This window comes from Athene noctua, chromosome 8 (assembly GCF_965140245.1).
Source record: "Athene noctua chromosome 8, bAthNoc1.hap1.1, whole genome shotgun sequence".
Taxonomy (NCBI): domain Eukaryota; kingdom Metazoa; phylum Chordata; class Aves; order Strigiformes; family Strigidae; genus Athene; species Athene noctua.
In genome coordinates, this window is record NC_134044.1 from 8531747 (window position 1) to 8557619 (window position 25873).

Below are 25873 nucleotides of genomic sequence, written 5' to 3' on the forward strand. Positions count from 1 at the left end.
TCCCACACTAAATCCAAAACACACTGTATCAGCTACTAATGGAAAATTAACTCTATCCCAGCCAAAACTAGGACAGATCTGTAGCGGTAGATCAGGTGGATTATTTACTTATTTTTAGCAAGTTCTTTTTTTGGTTAAAATTTCAGGATGTTATCATTCTCAGCTCAACAAATGCTCATTAATCCACTTCTCTGCTGTTCCTTTTTCATAGCTCTCTAATGCTGAGTCAGGCTGCCGTATAGATCACTGCAGATGTGTTTGGATTGGCATGTCTTGTCTTTTAAAGCCAAAAATATTGTTCCTAGGATTTTTCCATAGGTTAGTTGTGTACTGACCTGAACTGTGTTTTAACACCTGTAACAGTTGTTAAATTCTGAAATTCACCTTATTTTGTTTGTAGAAATAGTAAAGAGTTTTGTTTCTCATGTGCAGATGTTACATTCTTAAAAATGTTAAATTTGGTTTGGTGATTCAAGGTTTGTTCAAGGAGGTGAAGTCTGCACCACGTAAGCCTGCAATTCTCACAAGAATGCAGCCTCTCTGCTTGGGGTTTGCATTCTAGCTCTTGCTTGGGATTTTCAGGACAACAAATTTCAGTGTTGCAGCGGGAGCTGTGTGGATCAAGTCCCCACAGCTGCTGGCAGCCAGGGCTGACTGGGAGAGGTACTTTGGGCAGTTTTAGTCTTCGCTCACCTTTGGGTGAGGTGGTGAAGGCAGAGATTGCCTGTGTCTGATTCTGCCACGTTCTTCTGCTCTCCCTGCTGTGCTTTCCTGTTTTGGCTGGTTGGGCACTGGGAAAGGATTCTTATCCCTGAGGGTTTTTTCTTTTCCATGTGCAATTTCTCAGCTGCTCATCCCCTTGCCATAGGCTGCCTTCCTTTGTACCTTTGTTTCTTTCATGTTTCATTATAGAGGTGATGGCATCAAAACAAAACCTCTGTGTCTTACACTAAGCAGGTAAAGACGGCCTTGGCGCTCTGCTTTGTTTTAGTACAAGCCCTTTGTTAATCTTTTGCTGACCAGTCTGATGTTAGACCAGTTTTCTGAGAATTCACAATCAATTCACAGATTCAGCTTTATCCCTCTTTACTTTTATCAGAGCTTTTAGGACAATGCTGATTAATAAATTGCAAATTGATTTCTCATACATTAATTGTTTGCTGTCCTTTGAGATTTGTGTTCTGTCTCTTCATCAGAGGAATGTTCTGACCCAAATCTCCTTTCCTGCCTTGTTTTGAGTGTAGACACAGAGTCTCAATTGGAGAGTACCAGGAAAATAATCTTAACGTCAGTGGGTATAATGCAGTTGTGTTCCCCTCATTTATAGGCTATTGTGTAGTCTTCAGGAAAGCATGAGTGACTATTTGAACTTTAGATTTGATGACGGGTTGTTTTTTCTGAGCTGTCCTTTATGCCTGCAAATTGTGCCCCCCGTGCTGCTGCAAATAGAGTTGAAAACCATGGGTTTTATGGATGTGCTAGTTCTTCTTCACGTATCTGTTTCAGATATACTTAATATACTTCAGATAGTTGTCGTTCATGTTTCTTCTTAGTCCTCTTAATTTTCCTCTTGCAATTTATCTTCCAGGCAGTTTTGTCTGTCTTTTATCTGTGCTTTTGCTGGGCTTTCATTGCTGAAAAGATAGAATGACTTAATCCAAAGCATGTCGTCGTTTGACTGTGAAGATTTTTGAAAAACTTACTGTGTTTTCCTGGGCTTGTGTATCTTCTGTGATTAATAAGGCTTATTAAGCTGTACTGATTTTGAAGATTCTAATGCCCGCAGGCAGTTTTTTATTGCTTTTATTTTTTAAAAAATAAGAGTAGTCTCTGATCCTGAAGTAACTTCCATTTTAAATCTTCAAAGCTCACTCACTGAGACAAATGCAGTGCTTGCATATACTAAATGGTGTTGTGGTTTATTTGTTAATGAGGTGGGGTCTAAGTAGTTTGTATTTAAAAGACTGAGGCTTTTGTGGACTTGCTGCAGTGAAATATGAAGTCTTGGAAAGTGGAAGTGATCTCCCTTTATGATTTTTGTGAGATAATTGGATTAAAAAAGATGGAAGCCCTAGGTATGTGGTGTAATTTTGGGTTTACCACCTACGCACATTAATACTGGATGAAGACAAGAAATAAGATTCACCATCTTCCTCTAAGGTGGTTTAAGGCAAATGTCCTGAAGATATCAATAATTCTCTGATCCAGAGAACAAACACTGTTACAAATTTCTGAGATAAATGACTACGTCTGTCGTTACAGGCTTCCCCAGCACAAAAATCTGTCAGGCTTTACTGTATTAAATATGTTGTTTTGGGGTTTGCTGCTAGCAAATCCATGGCAGCTTTCTGTGCCCTGGTGTTGACAAGGCCAAACAAGTGAGCTGGCGTGGGTAAGCAGTGGCATATGGTGTTGAGATCGCTTCCCTGAGCAGGTCAGTTCATGGATGGAAAACAGTTGGGATTAGATGTGAAACAGAAAGGTGCTAATTTAATGCAGTAGTTAAAATATTGATTTGAATGAGTAAGGCTTTTTATCTTGGAAGGACACTGATGTAGGGAAGTGCCAGATGTCTGTGAATTGTGTTTGACTGATGACATTAACATATTAAACAGTTTGCGTCCTGTGCCTTTGCAAAGGCTCTGGCTGAACTGTGGACATGGTGGGTTTTACTGCCTTTTGGGTGGTAGCCCTTTCAGAGAAAGAGAGATTACTGTATCTGACCCAGGTGAGCAGACACAGAGATACTGCTGAGAAGCGCAGAAAGCAGCTCTCTTGGGAGGTGACAGAAAGGCGCTTTTAACAGTGAGCAGATAATACAGAATTTTTGCAGCCCAAAAAGCTGCTGACTTGGTGTTCTGAAACCAGAGGAGCAATGCTTGTAAAGATGTAAAGGGCAAAGTCATGCTTTTAAATCCTTTTATTTATTTGGTTTTATCTGTGTATTTTGTGATTTCTATTTCAATAGCTGGATTTTCCAATATACACTCTAATAAAAGTTAACTTGAATTTCAGAGGCCATTCTGAGTATTTTGGGATGCTGTCTAAGGAGAGAGCCCTAAGGAAAAGAGGCAATGATGTGCACTTGAAGCTTTAGGTGAATATATGCTCCTATCATTTGGTCTTTTAAGTGGAGGGGGAAAAAAATTCATCTAGGATGACAGAAAACAATTGCACGCACTTCCTTTTCATATCCATGTGAGGAGTGAGAGCTTAGTAGCAAAAATTAGCAAATTCCTTAAACAATGAGTGTGGGAGAGCATGTGTGTTTCAGCAGCAGAGAGCTGGTGTCAGAGATGGAAATTGTTAGCAACAGGTTGCTGGATAACAGAAGAGGAGCAACTGCTGAAACATCTTGAATTCTACTGTACGGGGCATATTTTTGTAGCATTCTCAGCTGCTGTAGATGGGAAGATCACTGAAGCCAGAGGATTTGCAGTCCATGTTCCTAGAAAATACTTTTTGCCATGTTTTCTTCTGCTATGTTGAACACTTGGTGTAGTTGGCCTCTATGTTTGTGTTCAGTTCACATGTGAAATCTGCCAAGCATCTTTTTTCAGCCGTGATGTAATCACTGCTGCACAGCTTCTCACTCCAGTATTTGTCAGATTCAAAAAATATATAGGACAAAAAGAAAAAACAAAGGTTACAACCCCCACCCCCACATACACACACCCCCACACACCCACCCCAGGTAAATTATGGCAGTAGCATTCATATATTGTGTCCTGCAGCTACCTTTTCATGTTGACCTTTATTTTAAGACAATACTATGGAAATGGGAATAGTTGCCAACTGTTTTTAAACACAGCTGATAAAGCTGTTTTGAAAATCTATTCCAGGACAATTCCACTGGATTAGTTCATTTATCAGTCTCAGAGTTCTGTAGACAGAAGCAGAATAGAGCTTTAAGATCCTACTGTAGTGCTCATGAATCTTGTTAGATAAGTAACAATGGCTGGATCTACTGTATTTATAAAAATCATGCTTTCAGGCCATAAAAAAACCCCACTTAGTCTTGGTATACTTAAGATTTTTGCGGTGGCCCTCAGGACACTGGTTTGGTGTAGTTGAAATCATCTCACAACCTGGTAAAATGTGACAGCTATGCATATACATCGATAGGAGTGACTTATAGCATTGTGGTGCCGTTTATGTAACACTTCTCATTTGTGAATCCTAATGAGCCTGTGGTAGGCAGGGGACCAACATATCTGCTTCATCTTAAGCAGTAGTGGGGCTTTTTTTGTATCTCGTCACTAAATAACCTGGAGCATGAGCAATATCCGAGTTGATTGATGTGTTTATAGAGCAGGAAATCTGTCTGTTTGTCTAATGTATTGTAGGAACTTCCCTCACCCCCTTCAAATCAACTGGAGAGCCAACCAGTGATGTAATTAGCTGGTAAGGAAGAGCTTTATTATGTGTATAGATATCTGTTTTAAAAAAAGGAGTACATTTAATTGATGGAAATATAAATCTTTTCCATGTTAAACAATGTAGTGTTTCAGTGTAGTAAGAAAATAGAATAAAATATAGAGAGTAATTTTTCACTTTGTGAGAAGTGGAAAATGACTGCCTTCTCTAGAACTTGAAAAGGATTGGATTTGCAGTCAGCATTGCTGTGTTATTGCCGTCAAACTGAAAATCCTGGAAGCTCTTTAAGCAGTGCCATATGCCCTTCTGAATTGCCGATTGAAAAACAATGGGGGGGGGGAACCCTAAAACTACAAAGCTCTTTTCCAAGACACATCTGGACTCAATAAATGCAAGCACCCATTGGATAATTTAACATGTCTGATTAAATTTGGTCTCAAAAGCGTAACACTACAAGGCCTGCCATGTTGTGCTTTGGTGCAGAAAAGATTTTCTTAACATATTTATTTTCCTTGTGTAAATCAGATTGGGACCCTGTAAAAAAATCAACAAAGCATGAAGCTAATGCAGCTGAAAATAAGAAACGTGTTCTCAAAAATCCTGGTGTGAGTTGTTTAAAGCTGGTAGAGTTACTGTGCGTGGTGGTCGTGTATAATTGCTCTATTTATTTTTGCATGTGAATACACAGACAAGGCAATCTGGCCTTTCCCTTGAGTCTGATAAGGAATAAGGCCCTGTGTCAGTACCTGTGAGCTGTGGCTCTGTGGGCAGAATGTTAGGTTTGGCAACTGCCCCAAGATGAGGAAAAGCTTTCAAGAACTTCCCAACTTGTGACCCAGAAAATAGGCAGACAAATAGGTCTTGACCCACTTCCGGAAAGGGGTAGGGGATTTGGCTATTTCTGTCCAAGTCTGTGAAAAACAGCTAAGAAAAGCAGCCAATTTATAGTAGTTCTCAACTGATTTGCATCTCCAGTGGAAAACTTTAGGGATCTGAAAACCAAGAAGGCTGAAAACTCAGCTAGTGTTAGGCTGAAGAATAAGCTTTTGTTTGTATTTCATGCAGTAAAATTACGTCAAGAAGTTCATAAGTAAACTTAAGATGCACTTGCAAGTTGCAGCTACAATAATATTATGATTGTTTCAGGAGCAAAGAAGGGACTGTGGTGTGAGAGCTTATGCTGGAGCGCATGTATAGACTTCCATTTTGTTCAGCTAAAATTTAGCTTATCTTGAATTTGAGCTTGTGCATGGCAGGAGACCATTGTGAAGTCTTTAGGATTTTTTCCTCATAGCCTAGTATAAATGAGGTTTTCTTAAAAACATGCACATTAAAAAACCTAAACACTTCAGTGCTCAAACTTGTTCCCCCTCAATCAGATCTGGTTTCCACTAGATTAGCTGAGGTGTATCTGTAACCTCCTAGCCGCCTTGAGGTTTCCTTTTCTGTCAGTAAACCTGTGATATACAGGATGCTTCTGAAAACTTATTTTTCCTACATTTTAAACAGAGAAACAGTATTTTTGTTTACTTAATTAAAACTGGTTCAGACTTCTAGGGGGGAAATTGCCCTGTAGTACAGGTAAGTTATTGCAAAAAAAAAAATAAAATTTAAGGAACTAGAAAAAAGTAATGGAAAATAGAAAACTTTAGGTAGAATTTCTTTACATTTCTTATTTCCAGTAGATATGTCTCTCTCAGCCATGGACAGGTGGTTTTCTTTGGGTAATCAAAATAAAAACGTAGCAGGCAAACCAAAAAGGGGGGTTTGTTTTGTTTTCACTGTGAGTTGAGTAATAGAGAGTTGCTATAGCTGTTGGTCTTGTTAGTTGTATTGTCTGCTGCAGTTTTTCTTCTAACGATGTCTTTGACAGTCTTTAAAAGATAGCTGAAACATCTTTTAAGCATTTATTGACAGCAAATGTGGCTTGGGCTGATGTTTTCTAGTGGTCAAATTGATGATAAGTTAATGCTGAAGTTGAGTACTGTTAGCACAGTGATAATGCACTCCAGTGGGCAATGCAGAATTGGACGAGCTGCTGTCTAGGTTTTGCCATTCCTGGGGTGCATACTGTGCTTCCTTAGTGAGACTGCCCAGGTGACTGTGACTGCTACTTGTGTCTTGGGTCATTAAAATAAGAAGCAAGGCTTCAGGTGAAGTTTTGGGGAACAGCCAGGGGCTGCAGAATGCTTTTCTTTGCTGAAGAACAGTTGAGGCAGTGCTGAAGTTCTTTATTTGGCCATGAAAACCCAATATCTGTTTATCCTAAATTTGAATTTCCCATGAGTATTTTTCTAGTTGGAGGAGATAGGCTCCTCACATTGCCTGCCTTGCTCCCTTCCCCATCAGGTTTGGGGGTTTAAGACTGACTGTGACTGAGTTCTCCAGGTGGAGGGAGGGCACTCATGTTTCAGGCTCTGTGATGTCTGGGTCTGCAAGAGTAAAAGAAAATCCACCTCTTATCTTGTATTAAATCATAAGAAGTAATTTGGGAAGTCAGTGGGACTATAACTTCTGTGTTGTCACTGTGAAACAGAAGATGTAGTTTTAGGAACATGAGGAAATATAAACATAGCACTAAAGAACAGAATTTTAAAAGCAACACTTTCCTAATACTGACCCAAGTAATGGAAATGACCCTACAAGGATCAATGCATCAAAATGGAAAAAGCACCGACTTTGTGAATTTAATCAATTTCTTTTGGCAGGTTAGTGTTTATAGGTAAGAGTTCAAAATGTGATGTTCTGTTCCAGCAGCATTCCTCATTGTCTTCAAAAGTAACTGATATTTTTACTGTAGGAAGGGAGATGTCTATGTTTACCTCATAGGATCAATAGAACTATTCTAGTGGGCTTTAATTTCTGGTGTCAAAACATGCTGTAATGAAGGCTATTGAAGAAATCTGTGGGTCTTGCAGTATGAAGTGTGTGTATTCAAGGCTACCACAGCAAGTGCTTTTGATTAGAAGCACTGGCTTGAAAAGAACATTTATTCAATGACACCTACTACTTGGTTACCACACTTAGAAATAATTTTAATGAATTTTTTTTAAAGTCAGTCTTAGAATTTAAAACAGGGTGCTGGCAATAAAATTGTGCTGTAAGTCAACAGACTACTTGAACATTCTCTAAACTGCCATGATGTCTCTTACATGAGGAAGAACAACAGCAGCAATCCAGAAACTGAATGTTTGTCAAATAGGTGTATGTGTCTGGGCATGTCTCAGTTCATAACTCAGCACCTAGTGCTGAATGGTTGCAAATTCTTGGAAACACAGAGGAAGCGATCTGTAGTTTCTCTTCACTCTTTGCTCCCATTTGACTGCTCAGTCAATACCATGAGGTTGGAAATTCCTGTCCGGTTCTGTAATGGGGTTGATGAATTTGCACTTTGGGTCATCCATTTTAAGACCTTTGGTTTGATAACATTTGTAAGTGAGTAAGAAGACAAGTGCTTACCTCTGCTGCCCAGCTACAGTCTGAAAGCTTTACCTATGTGACCTTGAAGCACAATAGTATTGCTAGGTTGAGGTACCGTGTAGAAATTACAATCCAAGGAACCTCTTTAGTTTGTCACAGACTTGTCAAATCGGACTTGCTGTATTCTAGGTTAAACTTAAGTGTGTCCTCCCCAGCCCCTGCGGTTGTTTTTTCTGCTATCCACCTCCCCACCCCCAGTTCCTTTCACTCTTTTTTTTGATTTGGAGTGGTGCTCAAAGAAGTTAGCAGCACAGTGGGAAGGGAAGCTTGGAGCCTGCTCTGCAGTAGGAAGGGCAGCAGTTCCTTAGGGAGCTGTCTGTGGGGGAATACATCCATGCTTCAGGAGCCCCCTGCACCGCTTGCTCCTGGACAGGCAGAAGGCACAGCAGGCATGGAGAAAATGGAAGGGCAAAGGTTAGGGGAAGCGGGGATGTGGTGAAAGAAGTAGGTTCAGATGTGGACGGTTAAGGGATAGGAACTGCAGAGATCCTGAGGACTGTCACTTCTTCGTGCGTTCAGTGTGGACAGATTTTTATATAAATATAAAATTTATCATCAGGTTCCGTAGGGCAAGTGGTTTGATTTAAAATAAAAATTACTGCAGCTTTTTGTTTGATTAAACTGCACATTCTTAATAAATTAAATGACAGTGAAAATTTAAGACAAACTTATGTAGATGTTTAGTAACTCCATTTATATTTTCTATAAATAGAAAATCTGAACCTTAGAAGCTTATCTTCACAGGCTTAGAAGGCCTTCTCATACAGTTTCATGGTTGCTTTTCTTAGTAGTACTTGATAGTTTGACCAGTGCTAGGCTAGTAAATCTTTTTTGTTTTTGTGATTACTCAGCACGCAACTGCAGCGCATTAGGAATTTGGCACTGTGCATTATGGACGAAGCCCCTCACTGTTCATACAGGCTTACCTTTGAGACTTGCAAAGCCTTGATTTAGCTGTATGAAAGAATAAAGTGAGAAGGGTGGATTGTGTGTTGCATGTTTGATTTTCTCATTTTACGTTTGTAGTCCAAAGCAGAGATGTAAAGTGACCCCAGGGATGTTCTCCTCAGGTGTGGGATGGCAGGGCTCAGGCCCAGGCCTCCCTTCCAGACCACAGTGTGCACCTTCAGGCTCTTCAGCCCATGTGCACCTTACCTACTATTTCCAGATTGGTTTTCTTTCTGAACACATCGTCACCTCCCCCATCTCACTTGTTTTGAAGCATTCCTGCCTCTTTTTTGTTGTTCTTTCTTACACTTCTTCTCTAGCTTCCACTTTTTTCAGAGAGCGAGCAACTAGGAGGGAAGTCTCTGTTCATCCGATTTCAGAAGCCCAAGTGTTCTCCTCAGTGCTTGGCAGCCTTGTTAGTGCCCTGCTAGAAGCAGAAAGGGGAGGGGCGGGGGGGGGGGAAAGGTGGAAGAGGGATAAATAACTTCTTGTGCCCTCTGACATGCGCATTTGCTTTTCTTTATCCGTTAGCATAAGGTTACCTAGAGTGGGTTGGTTTTTTATTTGTTTTTCTGCTGTGTGGCTTAATTTTCATGTGACTGTTTTAAATAGTATGTTTGCATGGGACTGAAAGAACCTTCTGTTTTATAAAAGATGAAAACTTCAGGTCTCTGCTTAGTCAGAAAATTGAGACTAACATGGCTACTTGGGCTGCTGTTTTTCAGGCTGGTTGGAGCTTCAAGGGAAAACAGATGTGGAAAATGGTTTTATTGCCTATCTTTCTGGTTTTAGGTAATTTTTTTTAATGGATAAACCTTTTTCTTCTTGGTAAACAGAAAAACCTTTTGTTTTTCAAGCTGAAACTAGGACTGCAAGAGGGAGAGAGACTGGTAATGGAGTAATTTAGCATCTAATTTGGTGTTTCTTCTACGTGAACTGTACTTTGCTTTGTGTTTGTTTTTCTGCTGTACTGAGTTCTGTCAAATTCATGTCAGTTTTGTAGTCCTAATTCATATCACACTGGCTCCCTGCTTGGGCTTCTGAGTACAACAGTTGATTTGATAAACTTGACATTCTCTCAGAGAGGATTAGTTGCTATGCAGTAATTGTTACAATCATACTGAAAGCACTTTTGAATTATTGTCTCTCTTAGAAACTACTTGTCTAATATTTGTCTTTTTTGGTATATTTTCTGGCATTCAGGAACTGGGAGGGGTATGGAATTCAGGTGGAATTAGCTTGTTGCTCTTTAAGTAGGTCATTTAAAGTACACTGAGAATAAAACCATACATCATATTTCAGATGCAATTGGTTTTGTTCATAAAGACATTTCTTAATAAAACTGTTAGCTTCATTTTAAAATTTGGCCTTCAGGTTTTGTGGTTTGATTTAAAATAACATTTTTTGTTGTTTTTTTTGTTTAATTTTGTTAATTTTTTGTTTAATTAAACTTAGTGTCTGAATTTAGATTTTAGGTCCTCTGAGTTTTGTTGACTTAAAATCATAACTCGGTTTGGGCCTGAAGAATTCTTGAAGGAATGATTCTACAGCAATATTTCGCTATTCTACTGTGTGACCAGTGTCCCTCTGTCTCTCACAGGATGCCATTTGCTATTTGATTCTTTGCAGGTCTTACTTTTGTCTGATACAAGTTACTTCATGTTTCAAACAATTTTAAATTGGTGGGACACTGAGCAGAGTTGCACTGATGTCTCCCATTTTGTTGTTTCTGTAAGCCTTCTACTATTTTTCCTAGACACAGATTTTTCAAAATTAATGTTTTGTAATAGTTTCTAGATACCTTCTTTAGTTTTAAAAATAAGTTTATTAATGTTGGGAGATAAATTTTCTTCCCCTTTTTGTTGTCAAACTACCTCTATAATAAGATGTATGTATTTTTTTATATTTCTAGTGTTGGCAAAACTTTCAGCTAGATCACCAAATATGTTTCAGATCTATTGTATTAACTGCCCAGCTGTGGTATAGGCACATCAAAATCATCTGTTTAATTTCTGTTTTCAATTGTTGTACTCCTGTCATAGTAAAAAATGAGCTTTGAAAGGCACAGCAGTGTGAAAATCTTGTTCAAAAACTCCCTTAATGATTTAAGTATGACTCTATATACACTGGCAGACTTCTGTTTTGGGCAAGTGCATGTTACTGTGAACTAATAGAACAAGTCATATAAAATAGTGTGAAGCTATAAGAAGTCACGTGAAAACTGTGTAATAGAATTCAGATCTTACAATGATTTACAGAGGAAAGAGCAGAACAGAGTTTGGGTAAAAAGATTAATTTGAACTCCGTATGAGGAACTTTTTTTTTGCTTTTTTTCCCCCGTCCTTTCTCTGAGTTGTGTCTGTCCAATTCTGTTTGTAGGTTTGCTGGTTGTATATGGACCAGAAACCCCACTTGGGAGACAAAAGTGTGACTGACACTGCAGAGGTGGACTTGCAGTAGTTAAATACTTGGATACAGAGATATATTCAGCTCTTCAGAGAGCTTTAAAATTGCTCCATGTGGCATAAAGGGTACCGAAATGGAGAAACAAATTGAGACCCCTATACAGTATGAGGCATTCAGAGAAGGGCTTGGCAGCAAGTAAAAAAGATAAATGAAGACAGCAAGGGAGCATGAAGCCCAAGTTCTTGAGAAGGCAGGGAGAAAGGAGAAAACATAAATACATGAGTTGAGAGGTAACTGAGACTAGCTGTTGGTATAGGTCATTATTTGGTTTTATCTCTCTTTGGTTTTGTTTCCCCCGTCTTCTGAAATACTTGCTATTTTTATATGTATAAATTCATGGAAACTTCAGTGTACTCCCTAGACTGGTGTCCAGATCATATGATTTTTTTTGCTTTTTCTATATCACTATGTTATGAAGACCCAGTATTTGCATAGATGGTTTGGTGGTGGTTTGTTGTTTGCTCCCCCCCTCCCGTGTCATTTTGCATTGGTTGAAGTGCTTATTTGTGACAGTGCTTATTTAGGTGACTGGAGTTTTTTGACCTTCTTAGTAATTTTCTTTGGCAAACCTAGAAACAATTTTCATCTTTTAAGTTGAATCATAGAATAGTTTGTGTTGAAAGAGACTTTTTTTAAAGAATATCTAGTCCAATTCTCCTGCTGTAGGCAGGGACATTTTTCACTAGATCAGGATGCTCAAGTATGTTCAGAAATCTAGACAACATGGTTATGTCCCAGATAGGTTCAAAGTTTAAAGCTCCTTTAGCCCAGTCCCTATTTGAGATACTTAGAAGTGGTCAAGGTGACAGCAGTTTAGTGTGGAAATCCTGTGTCCCTTCTCTGGTATAAGCCAAGCTTATTCAATATGTGATAAGGGCAATATTGACCAGCTATTACTAAATAATTACTAAATATAGTTAGGGGCATTTAGAAGTTTAGGATAGTTTTTAAACTTTTTAAAATTAATGATGTGAACTATGGTTGGACTTGATGATCTTCAAGGTCTTTTTTCAACCTAGATAATTCTGTGAAACTAGTGTTATTTCTAATCTCGGAGTCCATTTCCAGTCCACAAGATAGTCTTATGTTGTACTTATAAATGCTGTGTTGACTGAAGAGTCTTCTTTAAGAGTGTTTTGAAAATGGCTTTTGTAAACTTCAACCATGTCATCTAGGTGCTATTTTTAATATTCAGTTTTATTTTAAATATTTTAAATAGACTAGATTTTTCTCTTTAAGATTTAGTGCTTTTCCTTATTCTTAAATTTGTCTGGCAGTATTAAAGTATTTCTTCAACTACTTTCATTAGAAATGAGACTTGGTATCTGTAAATAAAATGTTTGGCCCCATGATTCATAGGCAGTTGATCTTAATAAGGGTTAATAGTCTCGATAAAAAAATGTGATCTGTTCAGGTTCGGTTTGTTTTTTTTTTTTTCCAATTAAAACTGTCTTAAGCAAAGTAACCTGATTTTTTGACCTATTTGCCTTAATTTGCTAACTAAATTTTAGCACCAGAGTGTGTAGCTGTTGCTATTGGGATATAGTTTCCCTGTCTTCTGAAACACTCATGGGTCAAATCTGAATTGAGTTACATTACCTCCCTGAGTACTTAAACCAAATCTGTATGGTTTTTGTGACATTAAGTGAGCAGTAGCAATGTTGTGGGTTGTTCTGGAGAAAATGTTAACAGAAAGCTGTTACTCCTAACCTTTTCTGACTAGGAATCTTGAACAATATAACTGTTGTAACTTCTCATTTAGACTCTTCAGGCAATGACCATCTTGTAATGCTGCTTATTTGCAAAGGCCAGCAACTGTTGTAACATATTCAGAGGTTTGGGATTTATATACCGAATACAAATTTGCTGCAAGCCCCCCTTCAAGCCAGAGCTGTCAGCCTCTAATAGATATTGCCAAGGCTCTGTGTTACTGCTAGAGTTTCTTGGTCAGTGGTTTGCAATGACTCACAGTAATGTGAGTCTTAGCATGGAAGGAGCTGAAAAATGAATCTGATAGATAAATGCTGGAATGGCAGCTGAGCTCTGCAGTTTATGTGGCCAAAGTCAAAGTTAGAGTTTAATATTCTTTCCAAGCACAGTCCTGTGGGCAGTGGTATGCAAAATCTGAAACAGTTTAAGGAAAAGTTTAAAGTCACTGCGCTTTGTGGGTATTAGCCATGTCAACAACTCTAGTAAGAGTATGGAAAATGCTAGAATTCTGGTTTTGGCAGGCAAAGAGAAACCACATAAAATTATTTCAAGTGTAGCCCATTGTAGTGTAAGAATGAAGAGTCTGTATATTAATGGCTATGTGCTCTTAAAATCTTTGTGTGTTTCACTTCAGTTTGCTGTCTTCATTGGTTTGTCCGCACAACTCTATTGCGGATCAAATTCACCTCTAAAATTAGGACTGGGAATTGAGATGAAACTGAGGAACTAACCCAGAAGAATCAGTCAAATTTTGCTTCAAAATTTATTCTCTCATCTTTCATTCTTTTTTCTTTTTTTTCTCTCACCACAGAAGACTAATAGGTGTAAAAATATTAACATTTTCCCTCCTCATTTTCAACTCTAATTCTTCTCGTTCAAATACCAGAAAATACTGATGGGGGGAAAAAAGTGCATTTGTTATTACAAGTGTAGTCTTTTAAGGCTTATAAATTAACTAGTGCTTTCACATCAAGACAAGGTCAATACAACTTGTCAATACAACTCTGGTCTTAAATTTAGATATGCTTCAACATGCTTCTACATGTTGGAAGACTTAGTGGTGGTATTTCTGTTAATTTCCCTGCTGTGTGTAAGCACTAACTGCATTTCTTTGTATTTAACATTTTTTGTGGTAGTCTCGGTTATATTCCTACAAATATATTTGTGTGTGTTTTCTTCAGATAAATCGGACTATTTAAGGCTGGTAAGGTGGGGATTAGTAGGGAAAATGATGAACAATCCAGTGCCTTGAAATCTTGACTACTTTGTTTTCCCAGTAGTTTGTAGTACCATCATCATAACTGTGCTGTGTCTTTTGCTGATTTCCTTCAAGTAGTTAAGTTAAAATGATCAGAGACAGCTGGGCATGTTATGGCCCTTTTCTTCCTATTTGTGCTCTTAGAGCTTCATGAGAGACTGACAGGAAAAGCAGCTTCAAGAAGAGTGCAAAAAGCAGAGCTGTTCTACATCCACTTGTATTTCTGCAGTCTTAGCCAAGCATTGCTTTTCCTAAAGAGCATCCTGGACTTGCCTTCTTGACTATGTAAATCATGAAAAATTCACAACAAAGATCTGTACTGTAGAGTTGCATCCTTTTGTGGAAACTATAGTCTTGTGCATAATTGCTTTAAAAAAAACCCCCAAACCACCATAATCTTACATGTTTTTAAAACCTCTTAAATGTATATGGTGTATGTTTTGTATCTTTCAGTGCATTTAATCCCAGTAAACCCTGTCAGGGAAGATGGGTTGAATCCTAAGAGCCGAAAGAGAATAATGCCTGATTTGCTGACTGAGCCCCCTGCAATAGATCCTGTTTATGAAGCTCGTGTTTACTGCAATATTCCCACCGTTGCTGAACGCAGCATGGAAGGTAAGCTTTGTGAATGCAAAAAACAGTTTAGTTGCTTGTGTCTATGTGCTGTCATTGGAAATTACAACTTTGTGCATTGTCAATTCTTTGGTGCTTGGAGAAAAGGTGCAGCAAGTGCCATCTTGTTGCTGAATCACTCAACATTAAATCATTCAAAATATGCTGTTCTTCCCTTCCCTTTGTATTCTCTCTGTTGTCTTGATTTTTGGAAATGATTCTATTTCCAGTCAGTGGTCAACTGAAGGTCTAAAACTGCAAGGGATGGCAGTGATACAGATATTTAATATTTGAATTGTAATTCTTATTACAGGTGAGCTGTATTGCAGACTATTATTAACATCAGAAAAACAGTTGACTTGGTGTTCTGAAAAAAAAATCCCAGAAGTAATTAATTTTGGAACTCCAAACCATTAGATGTAGTCAGATAGAAGGCACAGTTGCATTCTTCACTCTGTAGTGGCTGCAGCAGCAAGTTAGCCTGAATGAATTCTTTCATCAGCATATCCCACTAATGCATATAAAATAAACCACTGTGGTGGGTTGACCCTGGCTGGATGCTAAGTGACCACCAAGTTGCTCTATCACTTCTCAGCTGGACAGGGGAGAGAGAAAATATGACACAAATCTTGTGGGTCAAAAGAAGGACAGGGAGAGATTACTCACCAGTTACCATCATGGGCAAACCACACTCAACTTGGGGAAATTAGTTTAATTTATTACCAATCAGATCAGACTAGGATAATTAGAAATAAAACCTAATTTTTAAAACACTTTCCCCCTACCCCTCCCTTCTTCCCTGGTTTAACTTCACTCACAATTTTTCCACCTCCTTGTCCCCAGCAGCACAGGAGGATGAAGAATGGGTGTTGAGGTCAGTTCATCACCCCTTGTCTCTGCTGCTCCTTCCTCCTCAGGGGGAGAACTCCTCACACCCGTGTCCTGTTCCGGTGTGGGGTCCCTCCCACGGGAGACAGCTCTCCATGAATTTCTCCAGTGTGAGTCCTTCCCATGGGCTGCAGTTCCTCACAAACTGCTCCAGCGTGGGTCCCCCCCCAAGCTGCAGCCCCTCAGGCACAGGCTGCTCCAGCGAGGGTCCCCCCGGGGTCACAAGTCCTGCCAGGGAACCTGCTCCAGCGCGGGCTCCTCTCTCCACGGGGCCAGGGGCCCTGCCAGGAGCCTGCTCCAGCGCGGGCTTCCCACAGGGTCGCAGCCTCCTCCGGGCACCCCCTGCTCTGGCGTGGGGTCCCCCCCGGGCTGCAGGTGGGTCTCTGCTCCCCCGCGGACCCCCCTGGGTGCGGGGCACAGCTGCCTCCCCACGGGCTGCCCCACGGGCTGCAGGGGAACCTCTGCCCCGGGCCTGGAGCGCCTCCTGCCCTCCTCCTGCACTGACCTGGGGCTCTGCAGAGCTGGTTCTCTCCATGTGCCGACTCCTCTCTCCTGGCTGCAATTGCTCAGTGGGTTTTTTCTCTCCTTAAATACATTATCCCAGAGGCGCTACCGCCGTGGCTGACGGGCTCGGCCTGGGCCAGCGGCGGGTCCGTCCTGGAGCCGGCTGGCATTGCCTCTGTGGGACATGGGGGAGGCTGCCAGCAGCTTCTCACAGAAGCCGCCCCTGTAGCCCCCTGCTACCAAACCTGGCCACGCAAACCCAGTGCAACCACAAACTGTCAAAAAGCTCCAAATTAGGCATACTGCAAAATCTGTCATTGTGATAAGGGTCTGGAAGAGAGGCATCATAAAAGCGGGGTAATCTTATTGTGGTGGCAGAGTTCAGTGCTTGAATAATGTCTTGTATGATTGTTGGACTGTAGATGTATTATGGAGAATGTGCTAAGCATCTGCATCTTTTATAAGTTGTCTTGCAGTTGAAAGTGAAATCTTCCTTGGGATGGTAAGTTATTTCTTATGAGGGTTTTCTTGCATTGAAATATCAAAGTTATCCAGCTAATTGTACCTGTTCTTTTTTCTTAAAGAAAATATGTGCAGGGGAAAGATTTAGGTGACATATATTTTACATCTTTTTCCCTATTGTTTTTATTTTATTTTTTTTTCTTTTTCCAACTTTAGGACATGCACCTCATTATTTTAAGCTAGTGTCAGTTCAAGTGTTGATTCGACATGGTGATAGGTACCCGCTATATGCCATTCCCAAGACAAAGAGACCTGATATTGACTGTATGTTGCTGCCTAGCAGGTAAAATTCTTGGCTTTGGTCATTACTAAGTGCATGTTGTGCTTGATAATTATGTTGCTCCTCTTCAGGAAATAACTTTTGCAGCTTGAAGTACATTGTGTGAATACAAAAAGGTCACTACCATTGGAAAATTGATATTTGTATTTTATATTATTATTTTTACTTTTCAGAAATAGAGGTTTTATTTGTCAGAAATATAGGCTATCAGAGTTCTCTCAGATTAATGATTTGTGTCAAAGTTAAGAAAAATAATGGTGGTTGTGCATTTAACAATTAAAATACCAATTAAACCAAGTGTACTGTTTGCTGCTTGAAAACTACCTTTTTCCTGTAGTTACATTTGCCATTTAAAACTGTGACACATAAGTTATTTATGTCTGACTGCCATTAAGATGTCATTTACATTTCTGTTTCAGTGTGCTTCTGTCTAACATCTTGTCTTTGTAGGTTGCTGATGCTTGTCTTCATACCTGAACCAGTTTGGGCTGTAGATATGGTCTGAACTGCTTCTCTTCCTGTGGAAGGACCTTTTTCTTGTTTAGAGTTTACTCATTGATAAAGTATAAGCAGTATAAACAAACCGTGGTGGTATAAATTGCCACCCTTTTGTCTTGCTTGATTACAAGTATTTTTTCTCCTTTTAAGTAGGATCTGTGGTATTTGTTTTTTTTCCGACTGAGGACTTCCAGTGTACCTACTGAATTCTTATAGTTAAAAGAAAAGGATCAAGGCAGACTATCAGATGCGTTAGGAAAACCTCGAGGCAAATCTGTACCTCTATTCTGCTGTGCACTCAGCAGTGGCTGGTGTGGAGATTTCAGTGACTGTGCACCTGCATACGTTACTCAGAAAAAGAGGCATAATAGGGCTCCTGATCTACTGGTCTACAAAACATTATAGGTATACCATAAATACCTTTTTCCAGAATAGCATGGAATTTTCTGTCTTTAAGGAAATAATATTCTTGCTTTTCTGGTGTAGAATTATTCAGAATTGACTTTAATCTGTCATGCTGAAAGTGTTAACGACACTCTGAAAGTGCATTTCTGATTTAGATATATCAAATGCGTGTTTCTTGTTTTGATAGCTTGATGGTCGTGTTCCTTAAAATTTTAGTAGCTTCCTGTCGTCATCATCATCATTTATGATTTTATCTTCTATATCTGAAATACTCTGTCCTTTCAGCTTTTCTTCAGTGGGCTTTTAACAAAAGAATCTGTCTGAAGGAGAAGATGGATTATGGTACACTCTTAGTCTTGTGATTAGCTGCTCTATGGCACTTACATTTAAGAAAATGAACCAGTTTTCATAGCTGGTCTTCTGTCAGTTTCTGGCTCAAGTATATTAAAAACGAAACACAGTAGTAATTATAGTGGTAATATTACACAGTAGGAATATTGCTAAAATATGCTGAAGTGACATGAAAGAATACCTGAAACTAATTATTAAGTATAGCTTCATCTCATGCTTATAAAGGTGATGGGAAGCTTGATTGGAGAGGCTTGCTAACTAGATACATACAGTACTGGACACAAAGGTTGACAGAAAAAAATCAGCGAATTGGATCTTTCTTGGGAAAAAGCTGAAATATGTTGCTTTTCTTTTCAGATATCTGGCTGCATAAAAGAAATTGCCCTTGTTATTGTCCTGATATTCTCAAGGTTTGCAATGCTTCAGTTGGTAGTCAGTGTTGTAATGCTATTCTGGCATGAGTAATTGAAAAGTAACAGTTATTGCTGAATCAAGCTACTGCTATGGGGTTACCCTATCAAAGTTTGAAACCATCATCAGTTTTAGCCCATCTGTGTGTCTAAATATTTGTAGGAAACAGATTTAGAGGCTCGTAAGTTATATTTAGGCTGTCCTTCTATCTTCTTACATTTTGTATGAGAATCTAAACAGAGGAAAATTCACGATTTTTCTTCCTCTAAATAGAGGAAAAATACAATATTCCACATTTATACACTTTTGTCTACAATATATACAAGTATACATACAAAAATGTAGGTATGCATTCTGTAAGAGTAAAATGGGAGGAAAACTAGACACAATGAATCTGCTTTTTATAGCTAACATGGCATTGGAATTTAGAAGATTGAAATTGCTTCAAATTTCACTGGTTTTAGAGTGCACTTACATCTTTCTTAGCTGCTTGCTAGAAGTATCAAAATCAGAAATTGAACAAAACCATATCCTCCTTTTTTGAAAGGAGACTACTGGAATGTCTGTCTATGAATACAAGCCAAAATGCGTGATTTTCTGACTATACTGAACAAGTTTTGTAAGTGATAGTTGTCTGGGACCTTTTACATAGTGCAATTTAAAAAAAAAAAAAACCAAACCAAACCACTTTCCTCTGTTCTTATATTGGCTGCTTCTTTTCTTTGTTCATACGTCAACTTCTACCAAAACGTTTGTTTTGTCAAGAAGTGACATTCAGTGGTCTTATCTAACATCCTCCAAGAGGATTTTGAATACTTTGAGAGGTGCCTAACCCCAACAGTGTTCTGTGCCTGCTGCAAGCTGTCTGGATTTCTGAAATTAGATATGCAGCCCTGAGATTGCAGACAGGAGACCAAGCTCCATCTTTGCTGTAGAGTTGAGTGGGCAATTAATTTCTTTAACAAGATGAAAAATGGATCATTTGCTAATAGCTGCCTTTAAAGGGTGAGATTATTTGCAGCATGATATACTAAGTAAAGAAATATGATCCAGATTCTTTTTGGAGTTCTTAAAGGCTCCGATCTGCTGATCTTGCTCAATACCTGTCACGTTAGAATGTATGTGAGAGAACTTTATTGCAAAGATGTTAACTGCAAGTAACAGTGTTGGATGAGTAGCTGTATTTCTCAGTATTACAGCACCACACGAGACCTTAGTTTTGTATTTGTCAGAGAAGCTTTTATAGCTATTAGCACTTCAGTTTCAGACAGGGAATACAACATGAAGGCCCTGGAGTCAGGAAAACTATCCATAAAAGGCAAGGAAGTGCAGCTTTTGACACTGCCAACAGAATGACCAAGTCAAGCGGTTAAGAGGGCATAGTGTCAGGATGTGAGGAGGCCAGCAGTTTAGATACCCTTGGCTGTTACTGATTTGTGAAGCATTAGAACATCAGTGTATAGATGATAAATCCATTACCGTTCACAGCTACTAAAAATAAATGAAGAACCAAAAAGACCTTGTCTCCTTGAGAACAAAGTTCATGTAAAATAGAATCTCCTGGCTAACTTTGAAAGGGCAGCAGAAAGGACTAAAGGAGTTGGCTCTGTTCCATTCTGTCCAGATGTGTTAAAGCTGACCTTTCTGAACAAAGCTAGAATTGTTACTGTTTCTGCCATTGTATTGAACGGAACATTTATTACTTTAACATCAGGAAGCTATTTGCTGCAATTGACTGTCAGGCTTATATTCCTTTGTGATGTAAGCTTGGTGCTCGATTGTAAACACAATGAGAGTATTACAAGGTATATAATTGCTACCTTTGAACTGAAAGTTTCTCGATGATGTGTAATTAAGCTGAGATGCCTGATTGAAAGTTTGGCTTGTTTAAGCTTTCTGGACTTTAGTGTCAGATAAGTATGCTGCTCATATTCAGTCTGTTCTTTATTTGATTGGCATTCAGCTGATGGAATTCATTAATTAAGCTACAGTCCTGTGGACTTCTAATGGGTATGCAAAATAGCCTTGAGGTCATGCTTCAGTTTTGTGAACTACAGATTGACATATAAGTGTGGAATGAATATAAGAATCTAAAACTTCAGTTAATATTACTGGATGCAAATTTCCAAAGGGAACTGAATAATATATACTTGTTTCCCCTCAAGAAAATTAATTGAATATTGTTAGAAAAATCCTTTCATCGTCATGTTTGCTTATGGGTGGAGTAAATTAATCTCTCACCTCTTTTTCCCTTTGTATCCTACATTTATAGTGTCAAAAGTAAATAAATATGCGATATTTCTTCATTGAGATTGTATGTGAGATAGAGAAGAAAGACTTTTGGAAGATGCTACAATGATTTCAGACTGCTATAATTTGATAGTATACTGAGTTAATTAGCATATGCTTTAAGGCGATTGAGAAGTGTTGATGTTAATCATAAGCAGCTTAGTAACAAATACTTGAAAAATATGCACATGTCTTGAAACTGCCAGAAAAATGAGAGAGAAAACTGTGGGAGAGGCAAGTGTCATACTGAGCTGAAGGATATGTGGATTTGACTTGGAGTAAAGTCAATGCATGACCCAGGCCAGAATTAGTTGGAGAAAGGTCTCCTGAGGCCTCTTGAGTTCTCTAAAGACTCAGAAGAGCACTAAAGTAGACTGGATCACTACAGAGTTTGTTATAAAAATGTAAAAGCTGTAAGACCTTTATGAATAAATAAGTATCAACAGTACTAATGTTTTAAGGATCTCTTGTAGACTACAATATTCTTTTGGTTTTAGTAGCTCTTTCCATTAATTTGTGTTCTAAAAAGGAAACAGTCTAGTCCTTTGATCTAACACTTTTTGTCTTCTTGAAACTTTACAAAAAACAAATGTTATTTTTGCTTGAACTTAAAATTTTTAGCTTTTAAAGTAAAGAGAAAAGGAACTTGCTTTTGGTACAGCTAACAGACAGCATCTGGTGTTACACAATTACGAAAAAGTAACGTTCACTTGTCAGAAGCTTGGTGTGTGTCTGGCGTGGTCATGTTTACTTGCGGAGTGACATACTGAGGGTTTTGCATGTCCTTGTAAGAAGTTTGGTCCTCTTGGCTTTTGCAAATTCTACATTTACTATGCATAGATAAATGCTGTTTAGGAAGCAAAAAAAAAAAATAATTCAAAAATCAATATCTCATTTGTATCAATGTCCGCCTCCAAGTTCTGTCTTGAAGGTATATAGATCTCCTGCAGAACTCTGGAGTATAGTGCTGTGAGAGGACAGCACTGTGTAGTAACAGAGGTAAGATGAGTAAAAAGTTTACCCCTCCTTAATTCTGAGAAGCAACTATAATCTGCTGTTAGGTTTCTACTTGAATTACTAACATTTATTTGAAGGCTAGAACTGAATAGTTAATCATCTCAATAATTAAAGTATTTCTTCCATCACAGTTTCTTTTTTAATCATAACCTTGACCAACATATTTTTTGTCTGCAGCATCTTATGTGGTGGTGAAGGTATGTTATTTATGCCACTCCTGAATTTTTATGAACATGTAAATTATTAAATAAACTGTAGTTGCATGTAGTCTTGTCAAGATAATGTCTTTCCACATCTGTTTCTTAAATTCCATATGTCATCTTAATTAGATTAACTTTGCAATTTTTATAGATATGTTGTCTCAGATTTGTAGGTGGTTCAAAAGAGTGTTCAGTTTAATGAATTGGCAGACAGCTTGAATGTGGTGATTTGTTGATCACCAGGTTTGCTGAAGAAACAAGGCTTACACTGTACTTCATTTTACAGTATACATAGTAGAAATAATGCAGTAGTTCAGTGGTCCAGTAGCTTTGGTAGGAAAGAATGTTAAGGGAATCTCAGCCTGTTCCTATCAAGAAATTAATTTTGATCAAAAATAATAATAAAATTAATGAACATAAGGATCAAGGGATTTTTACCAAAATTAACCTGGTTAGGTCTGATTTACAGCTAAGGTATTAAGGAGGAACAAACACTGCTCTAGATCTGATTTCTGTTTATGTTTTAATTCTTTAATAGAAACAATTTCTGCTCACAGGGAGCACTAGGGAAGAAAATGTTTCACAAATAGACAGTATAAATCATAGCAGTATTTTCCTGAGTGGTCCTGAGACAAGCAAGGATGATTTTCTTCTCGCTTTGTAAATTAGCTGTCAAGTCTATCAGTGGTCTTCATGCTGTGATTCTTTATTATTACTTTTTTTTTTTTTTTAACAAAGGCAATTAGCTCAAAGAACAAGCCTCTTACCAAAAGAGGCTTTCATGCACTCAAACAGTCAGCATCACTTTACCTGGGGGTGGAGAGCCCCACTGTCTCCCATAGCAGTTCCTAAATTCTGACACTGAAGTCTTGAATTCAGTTAGTCTCACAGGGGTGGAGTGCAAAAATGTCCTGTAACAAAGTTTCTGTGCTGCTGTGCCAGATTTGAGGCTTTGTTGTATAATATGTTTGAACTTAATGTTAGGCTGCATGACTTACCTGTAAGTAAAGGTATAAAATATAAGAGATTCAATACATGTACATTCATGCGTGTTTCTGACACAGTATTTTGTGCCATGATAGCTAAGCCATCCAAAATCTATCAGCAGATTTTCTGAGGTGTCATGTGCATATGCTCACTCAGGTACTAACTGTATTTCTCACTTTTGCTGTGCTATTTCAGAACAACCAGCAAGTTAATGTTTGCTTCTCATAAAAAAAAACCCCACAAACTAACCTCTACTTTTCTGTATCTAAACTCCTCAAAGAAAAAAGACATCTTTATTGAAGGATATCAGCTCAGTTCTGCCAGAAATCCACACATAGTTGAAGTGGTTGCACAGATTTCTTTATACGCTGGTTACAGTGTAGTGATAGAGAGATGACATTTTGATATTAAAGCTTTTTTAAGACCTTTACAAATAAGATATTTAAATATTGAATAATGATTTAAATGTTGGTCCATTTTAATGCTAGTACATGAAAACTACACTATTAAATCTGGGCATCTATTATCCCAGTGTTGTTTGTAAATAACTAAAAGATAAGCCAAAATCATTAGTTGAGGGAAAAGCAGCATCCTCAGTTTTGTTGCAGATACAAGTTATTTTGTTTTACAAAAATAAAGTAATTAAAAGCAAATTAACAGACATTAAAATGGGAAATAAATGTTCAAAATTAGGAGAAAGTATGGCTATTACTAGTGGTGTTACCACTCCATGTTGTGACAAAATTTGAAATTAATTGTATTAATACGTTTCACGAATAGTAGTAGCTAACCATCATGATGTCCAGCAAATTATGGAAGGATATCTCTTCAGTCCATTTTTATTTTCTTGTTACTTTTATGGAAATATTAAGGGTATTTCTATCTTTTCAACTGAGTAATTTTTTTTTTGCTTCCTGCTCAGGCAGTCCCAGCAGTCTTAGCTCTGTTGCCTAGATACTCCATCTCCTGCGGCATCTGTAAATTGGCCAATTCAACAGGAGGATTCATATTCTAAATAAAAGAGAAATCTTGGGGCAGGGAGGGAGAATAATTTGTTAGCTAGTAGCCTGAGTGGTGCTGCAAATTTTGCTGTTGAGAAAAGTAAGTTTTTATTTGCTCAGTTTATGGGGTTAATCAGGAGAATTGCTGGTATGTTCAGAATTTGGTTGCATATGTGAGGATTACATCCAGGATAAGAGTATATTGTAGCCTGAGCTGTCTGTCCCCTTCAGGCTGAATGGGTCTTATTTTTGTTGTTTGATTTTTATTTTTTTCTTCCCCCAGAATATATTTAATGAACAGTAAGAGTTGAATTCACATTCAGAAATATGTCTAACAGTCATATTTCATAATTCACTTCTGCAAGCATGGGCTTAACTTGTGCTCGTTTTAAAAATGAATGTAATCCAAAATTAAGTAACTTCCATCTAGATATGTGTATGAAAAGCTTTATCAATACATTGGAATATAATTTTATCAATTACCATAAATTTTATTATCTTATCTTGGATGATAGTTTATTTTGCCAGACATTTTTTAATCTTTTTATGAAGCACCGATAGATCCTTGTCTTCTTTTCTTCCTTCTCACAAGTGATTGCTGACAGTTTTATCAGTACAAGTTTGATTCCATTAGAATTCAGATATTGTAAGCAAAGCAGCAAAAGAAGCAGAATGGATAATGCAGTTCTTTTAGTTTTCTTGAACATGTATTTTCAGAACTTGCTAATTAAGTAAACGGGGTTTAAGGAAAATTGTGACTGACAATTTATTCATATTTAGAGTATTTTAAAGTGCAAAATTTAAAAAATTGGTAGTTCAGCCTGCTTCATCTGTAATAAGCTTAAAAAACTATTTGCTAATGGGTTTAATTTTCAAGTTAATTCTTCCATTTTTAGATTGCACTGCTGGGCTGTGAAAATAGTGAAACATACGAAAAGTTCTATTTGAAATTAACATCTGGAGCTGGATTAAGCTTTCTAATGTGTCCATAATACAACAGGAAACCTCCACTGCTTAAAGGAACAAAGCCCTTTTTATGTACCTCTGCTTCTTAAATACTAGTCTTTATTTGTATTGTTAAAATTCTAATATACAGAAGCAGCTGTGGATGTAAATGTCAAAAACTATCTCGTTTTCCTTTTAAATTCGAAGTAAAAATGAAAAAAATTCTTTTGATATTTTTCTCTCATTTTGCTTTTTGTCTCATTTTGCATTTTTTCTTACTGGCAGTTGTACAATAATTTATTATAACATTTTCCCCACAATATTTTTTTTCTTCTGAATTAAATACTGGAAAATTCAAGTTTGTCGTATCATTTTATAAATGAGCTCCCTTTCTGTTGACGGAGACCCTGATTCTTAAGAGACCTCCTCCTTAGCTCTGCAAGAGGTGCTTTAGCTCCCCTCTGTAAGCACGAATGTCTTTGTCCTAGGAAACTTTGATTGCAGACACTTACTCATACTTTAGTAGTGTTATTGCTCCCTCTTGTGGTTCCCGCAACTCTGGAAGCTGTTTCTAGACCTGAGGCGTTTGTATCAAAACAGTTGATCATTCTAAAGTGTAAATATGAACAATAAACCCAAAACTCAGACTTCTGTAAAAGTTCTCTGAACAAATTTATCTTTTATATATATATTTTTTTGTGTGTGTGAGCAACATAAAAAGCCC

General features: G+C 38.0%; 1 protein-coding gene across 7 annotated transcripts in view; it reads left to right on the forward strand.

Annotated features, from left to right (window-relative positions):
• Window positions 1-25873, forward strand: part of PXYLP1 (2-phosphoxylose phosphatase 1) — a 59809-nt gene that overhangs the window by 27867 nt on the left and 6069 nt on the right. For 6 of the 7 annotated variants that reach the window (XM_074912282.1, XM_074912281.1, XM_074912280.1 and 3 more), the window contains 2 exons: window positions 14693-14854; window positions 16922-17048. In XM_074912282.1, coding sequence (XP_074768383.1) covers window positions 14693-14854; window positions 16922-17048 — 289 coding nt within the window. Of the gene's footprint in view, window positions 1-9503; window positions 9598-14692; window positions 14855-16921; window positions 17049-25873 lie in introns of those variants that run through there. The other variant, XM_074912284.1, reaches the window with a different exon arrangement.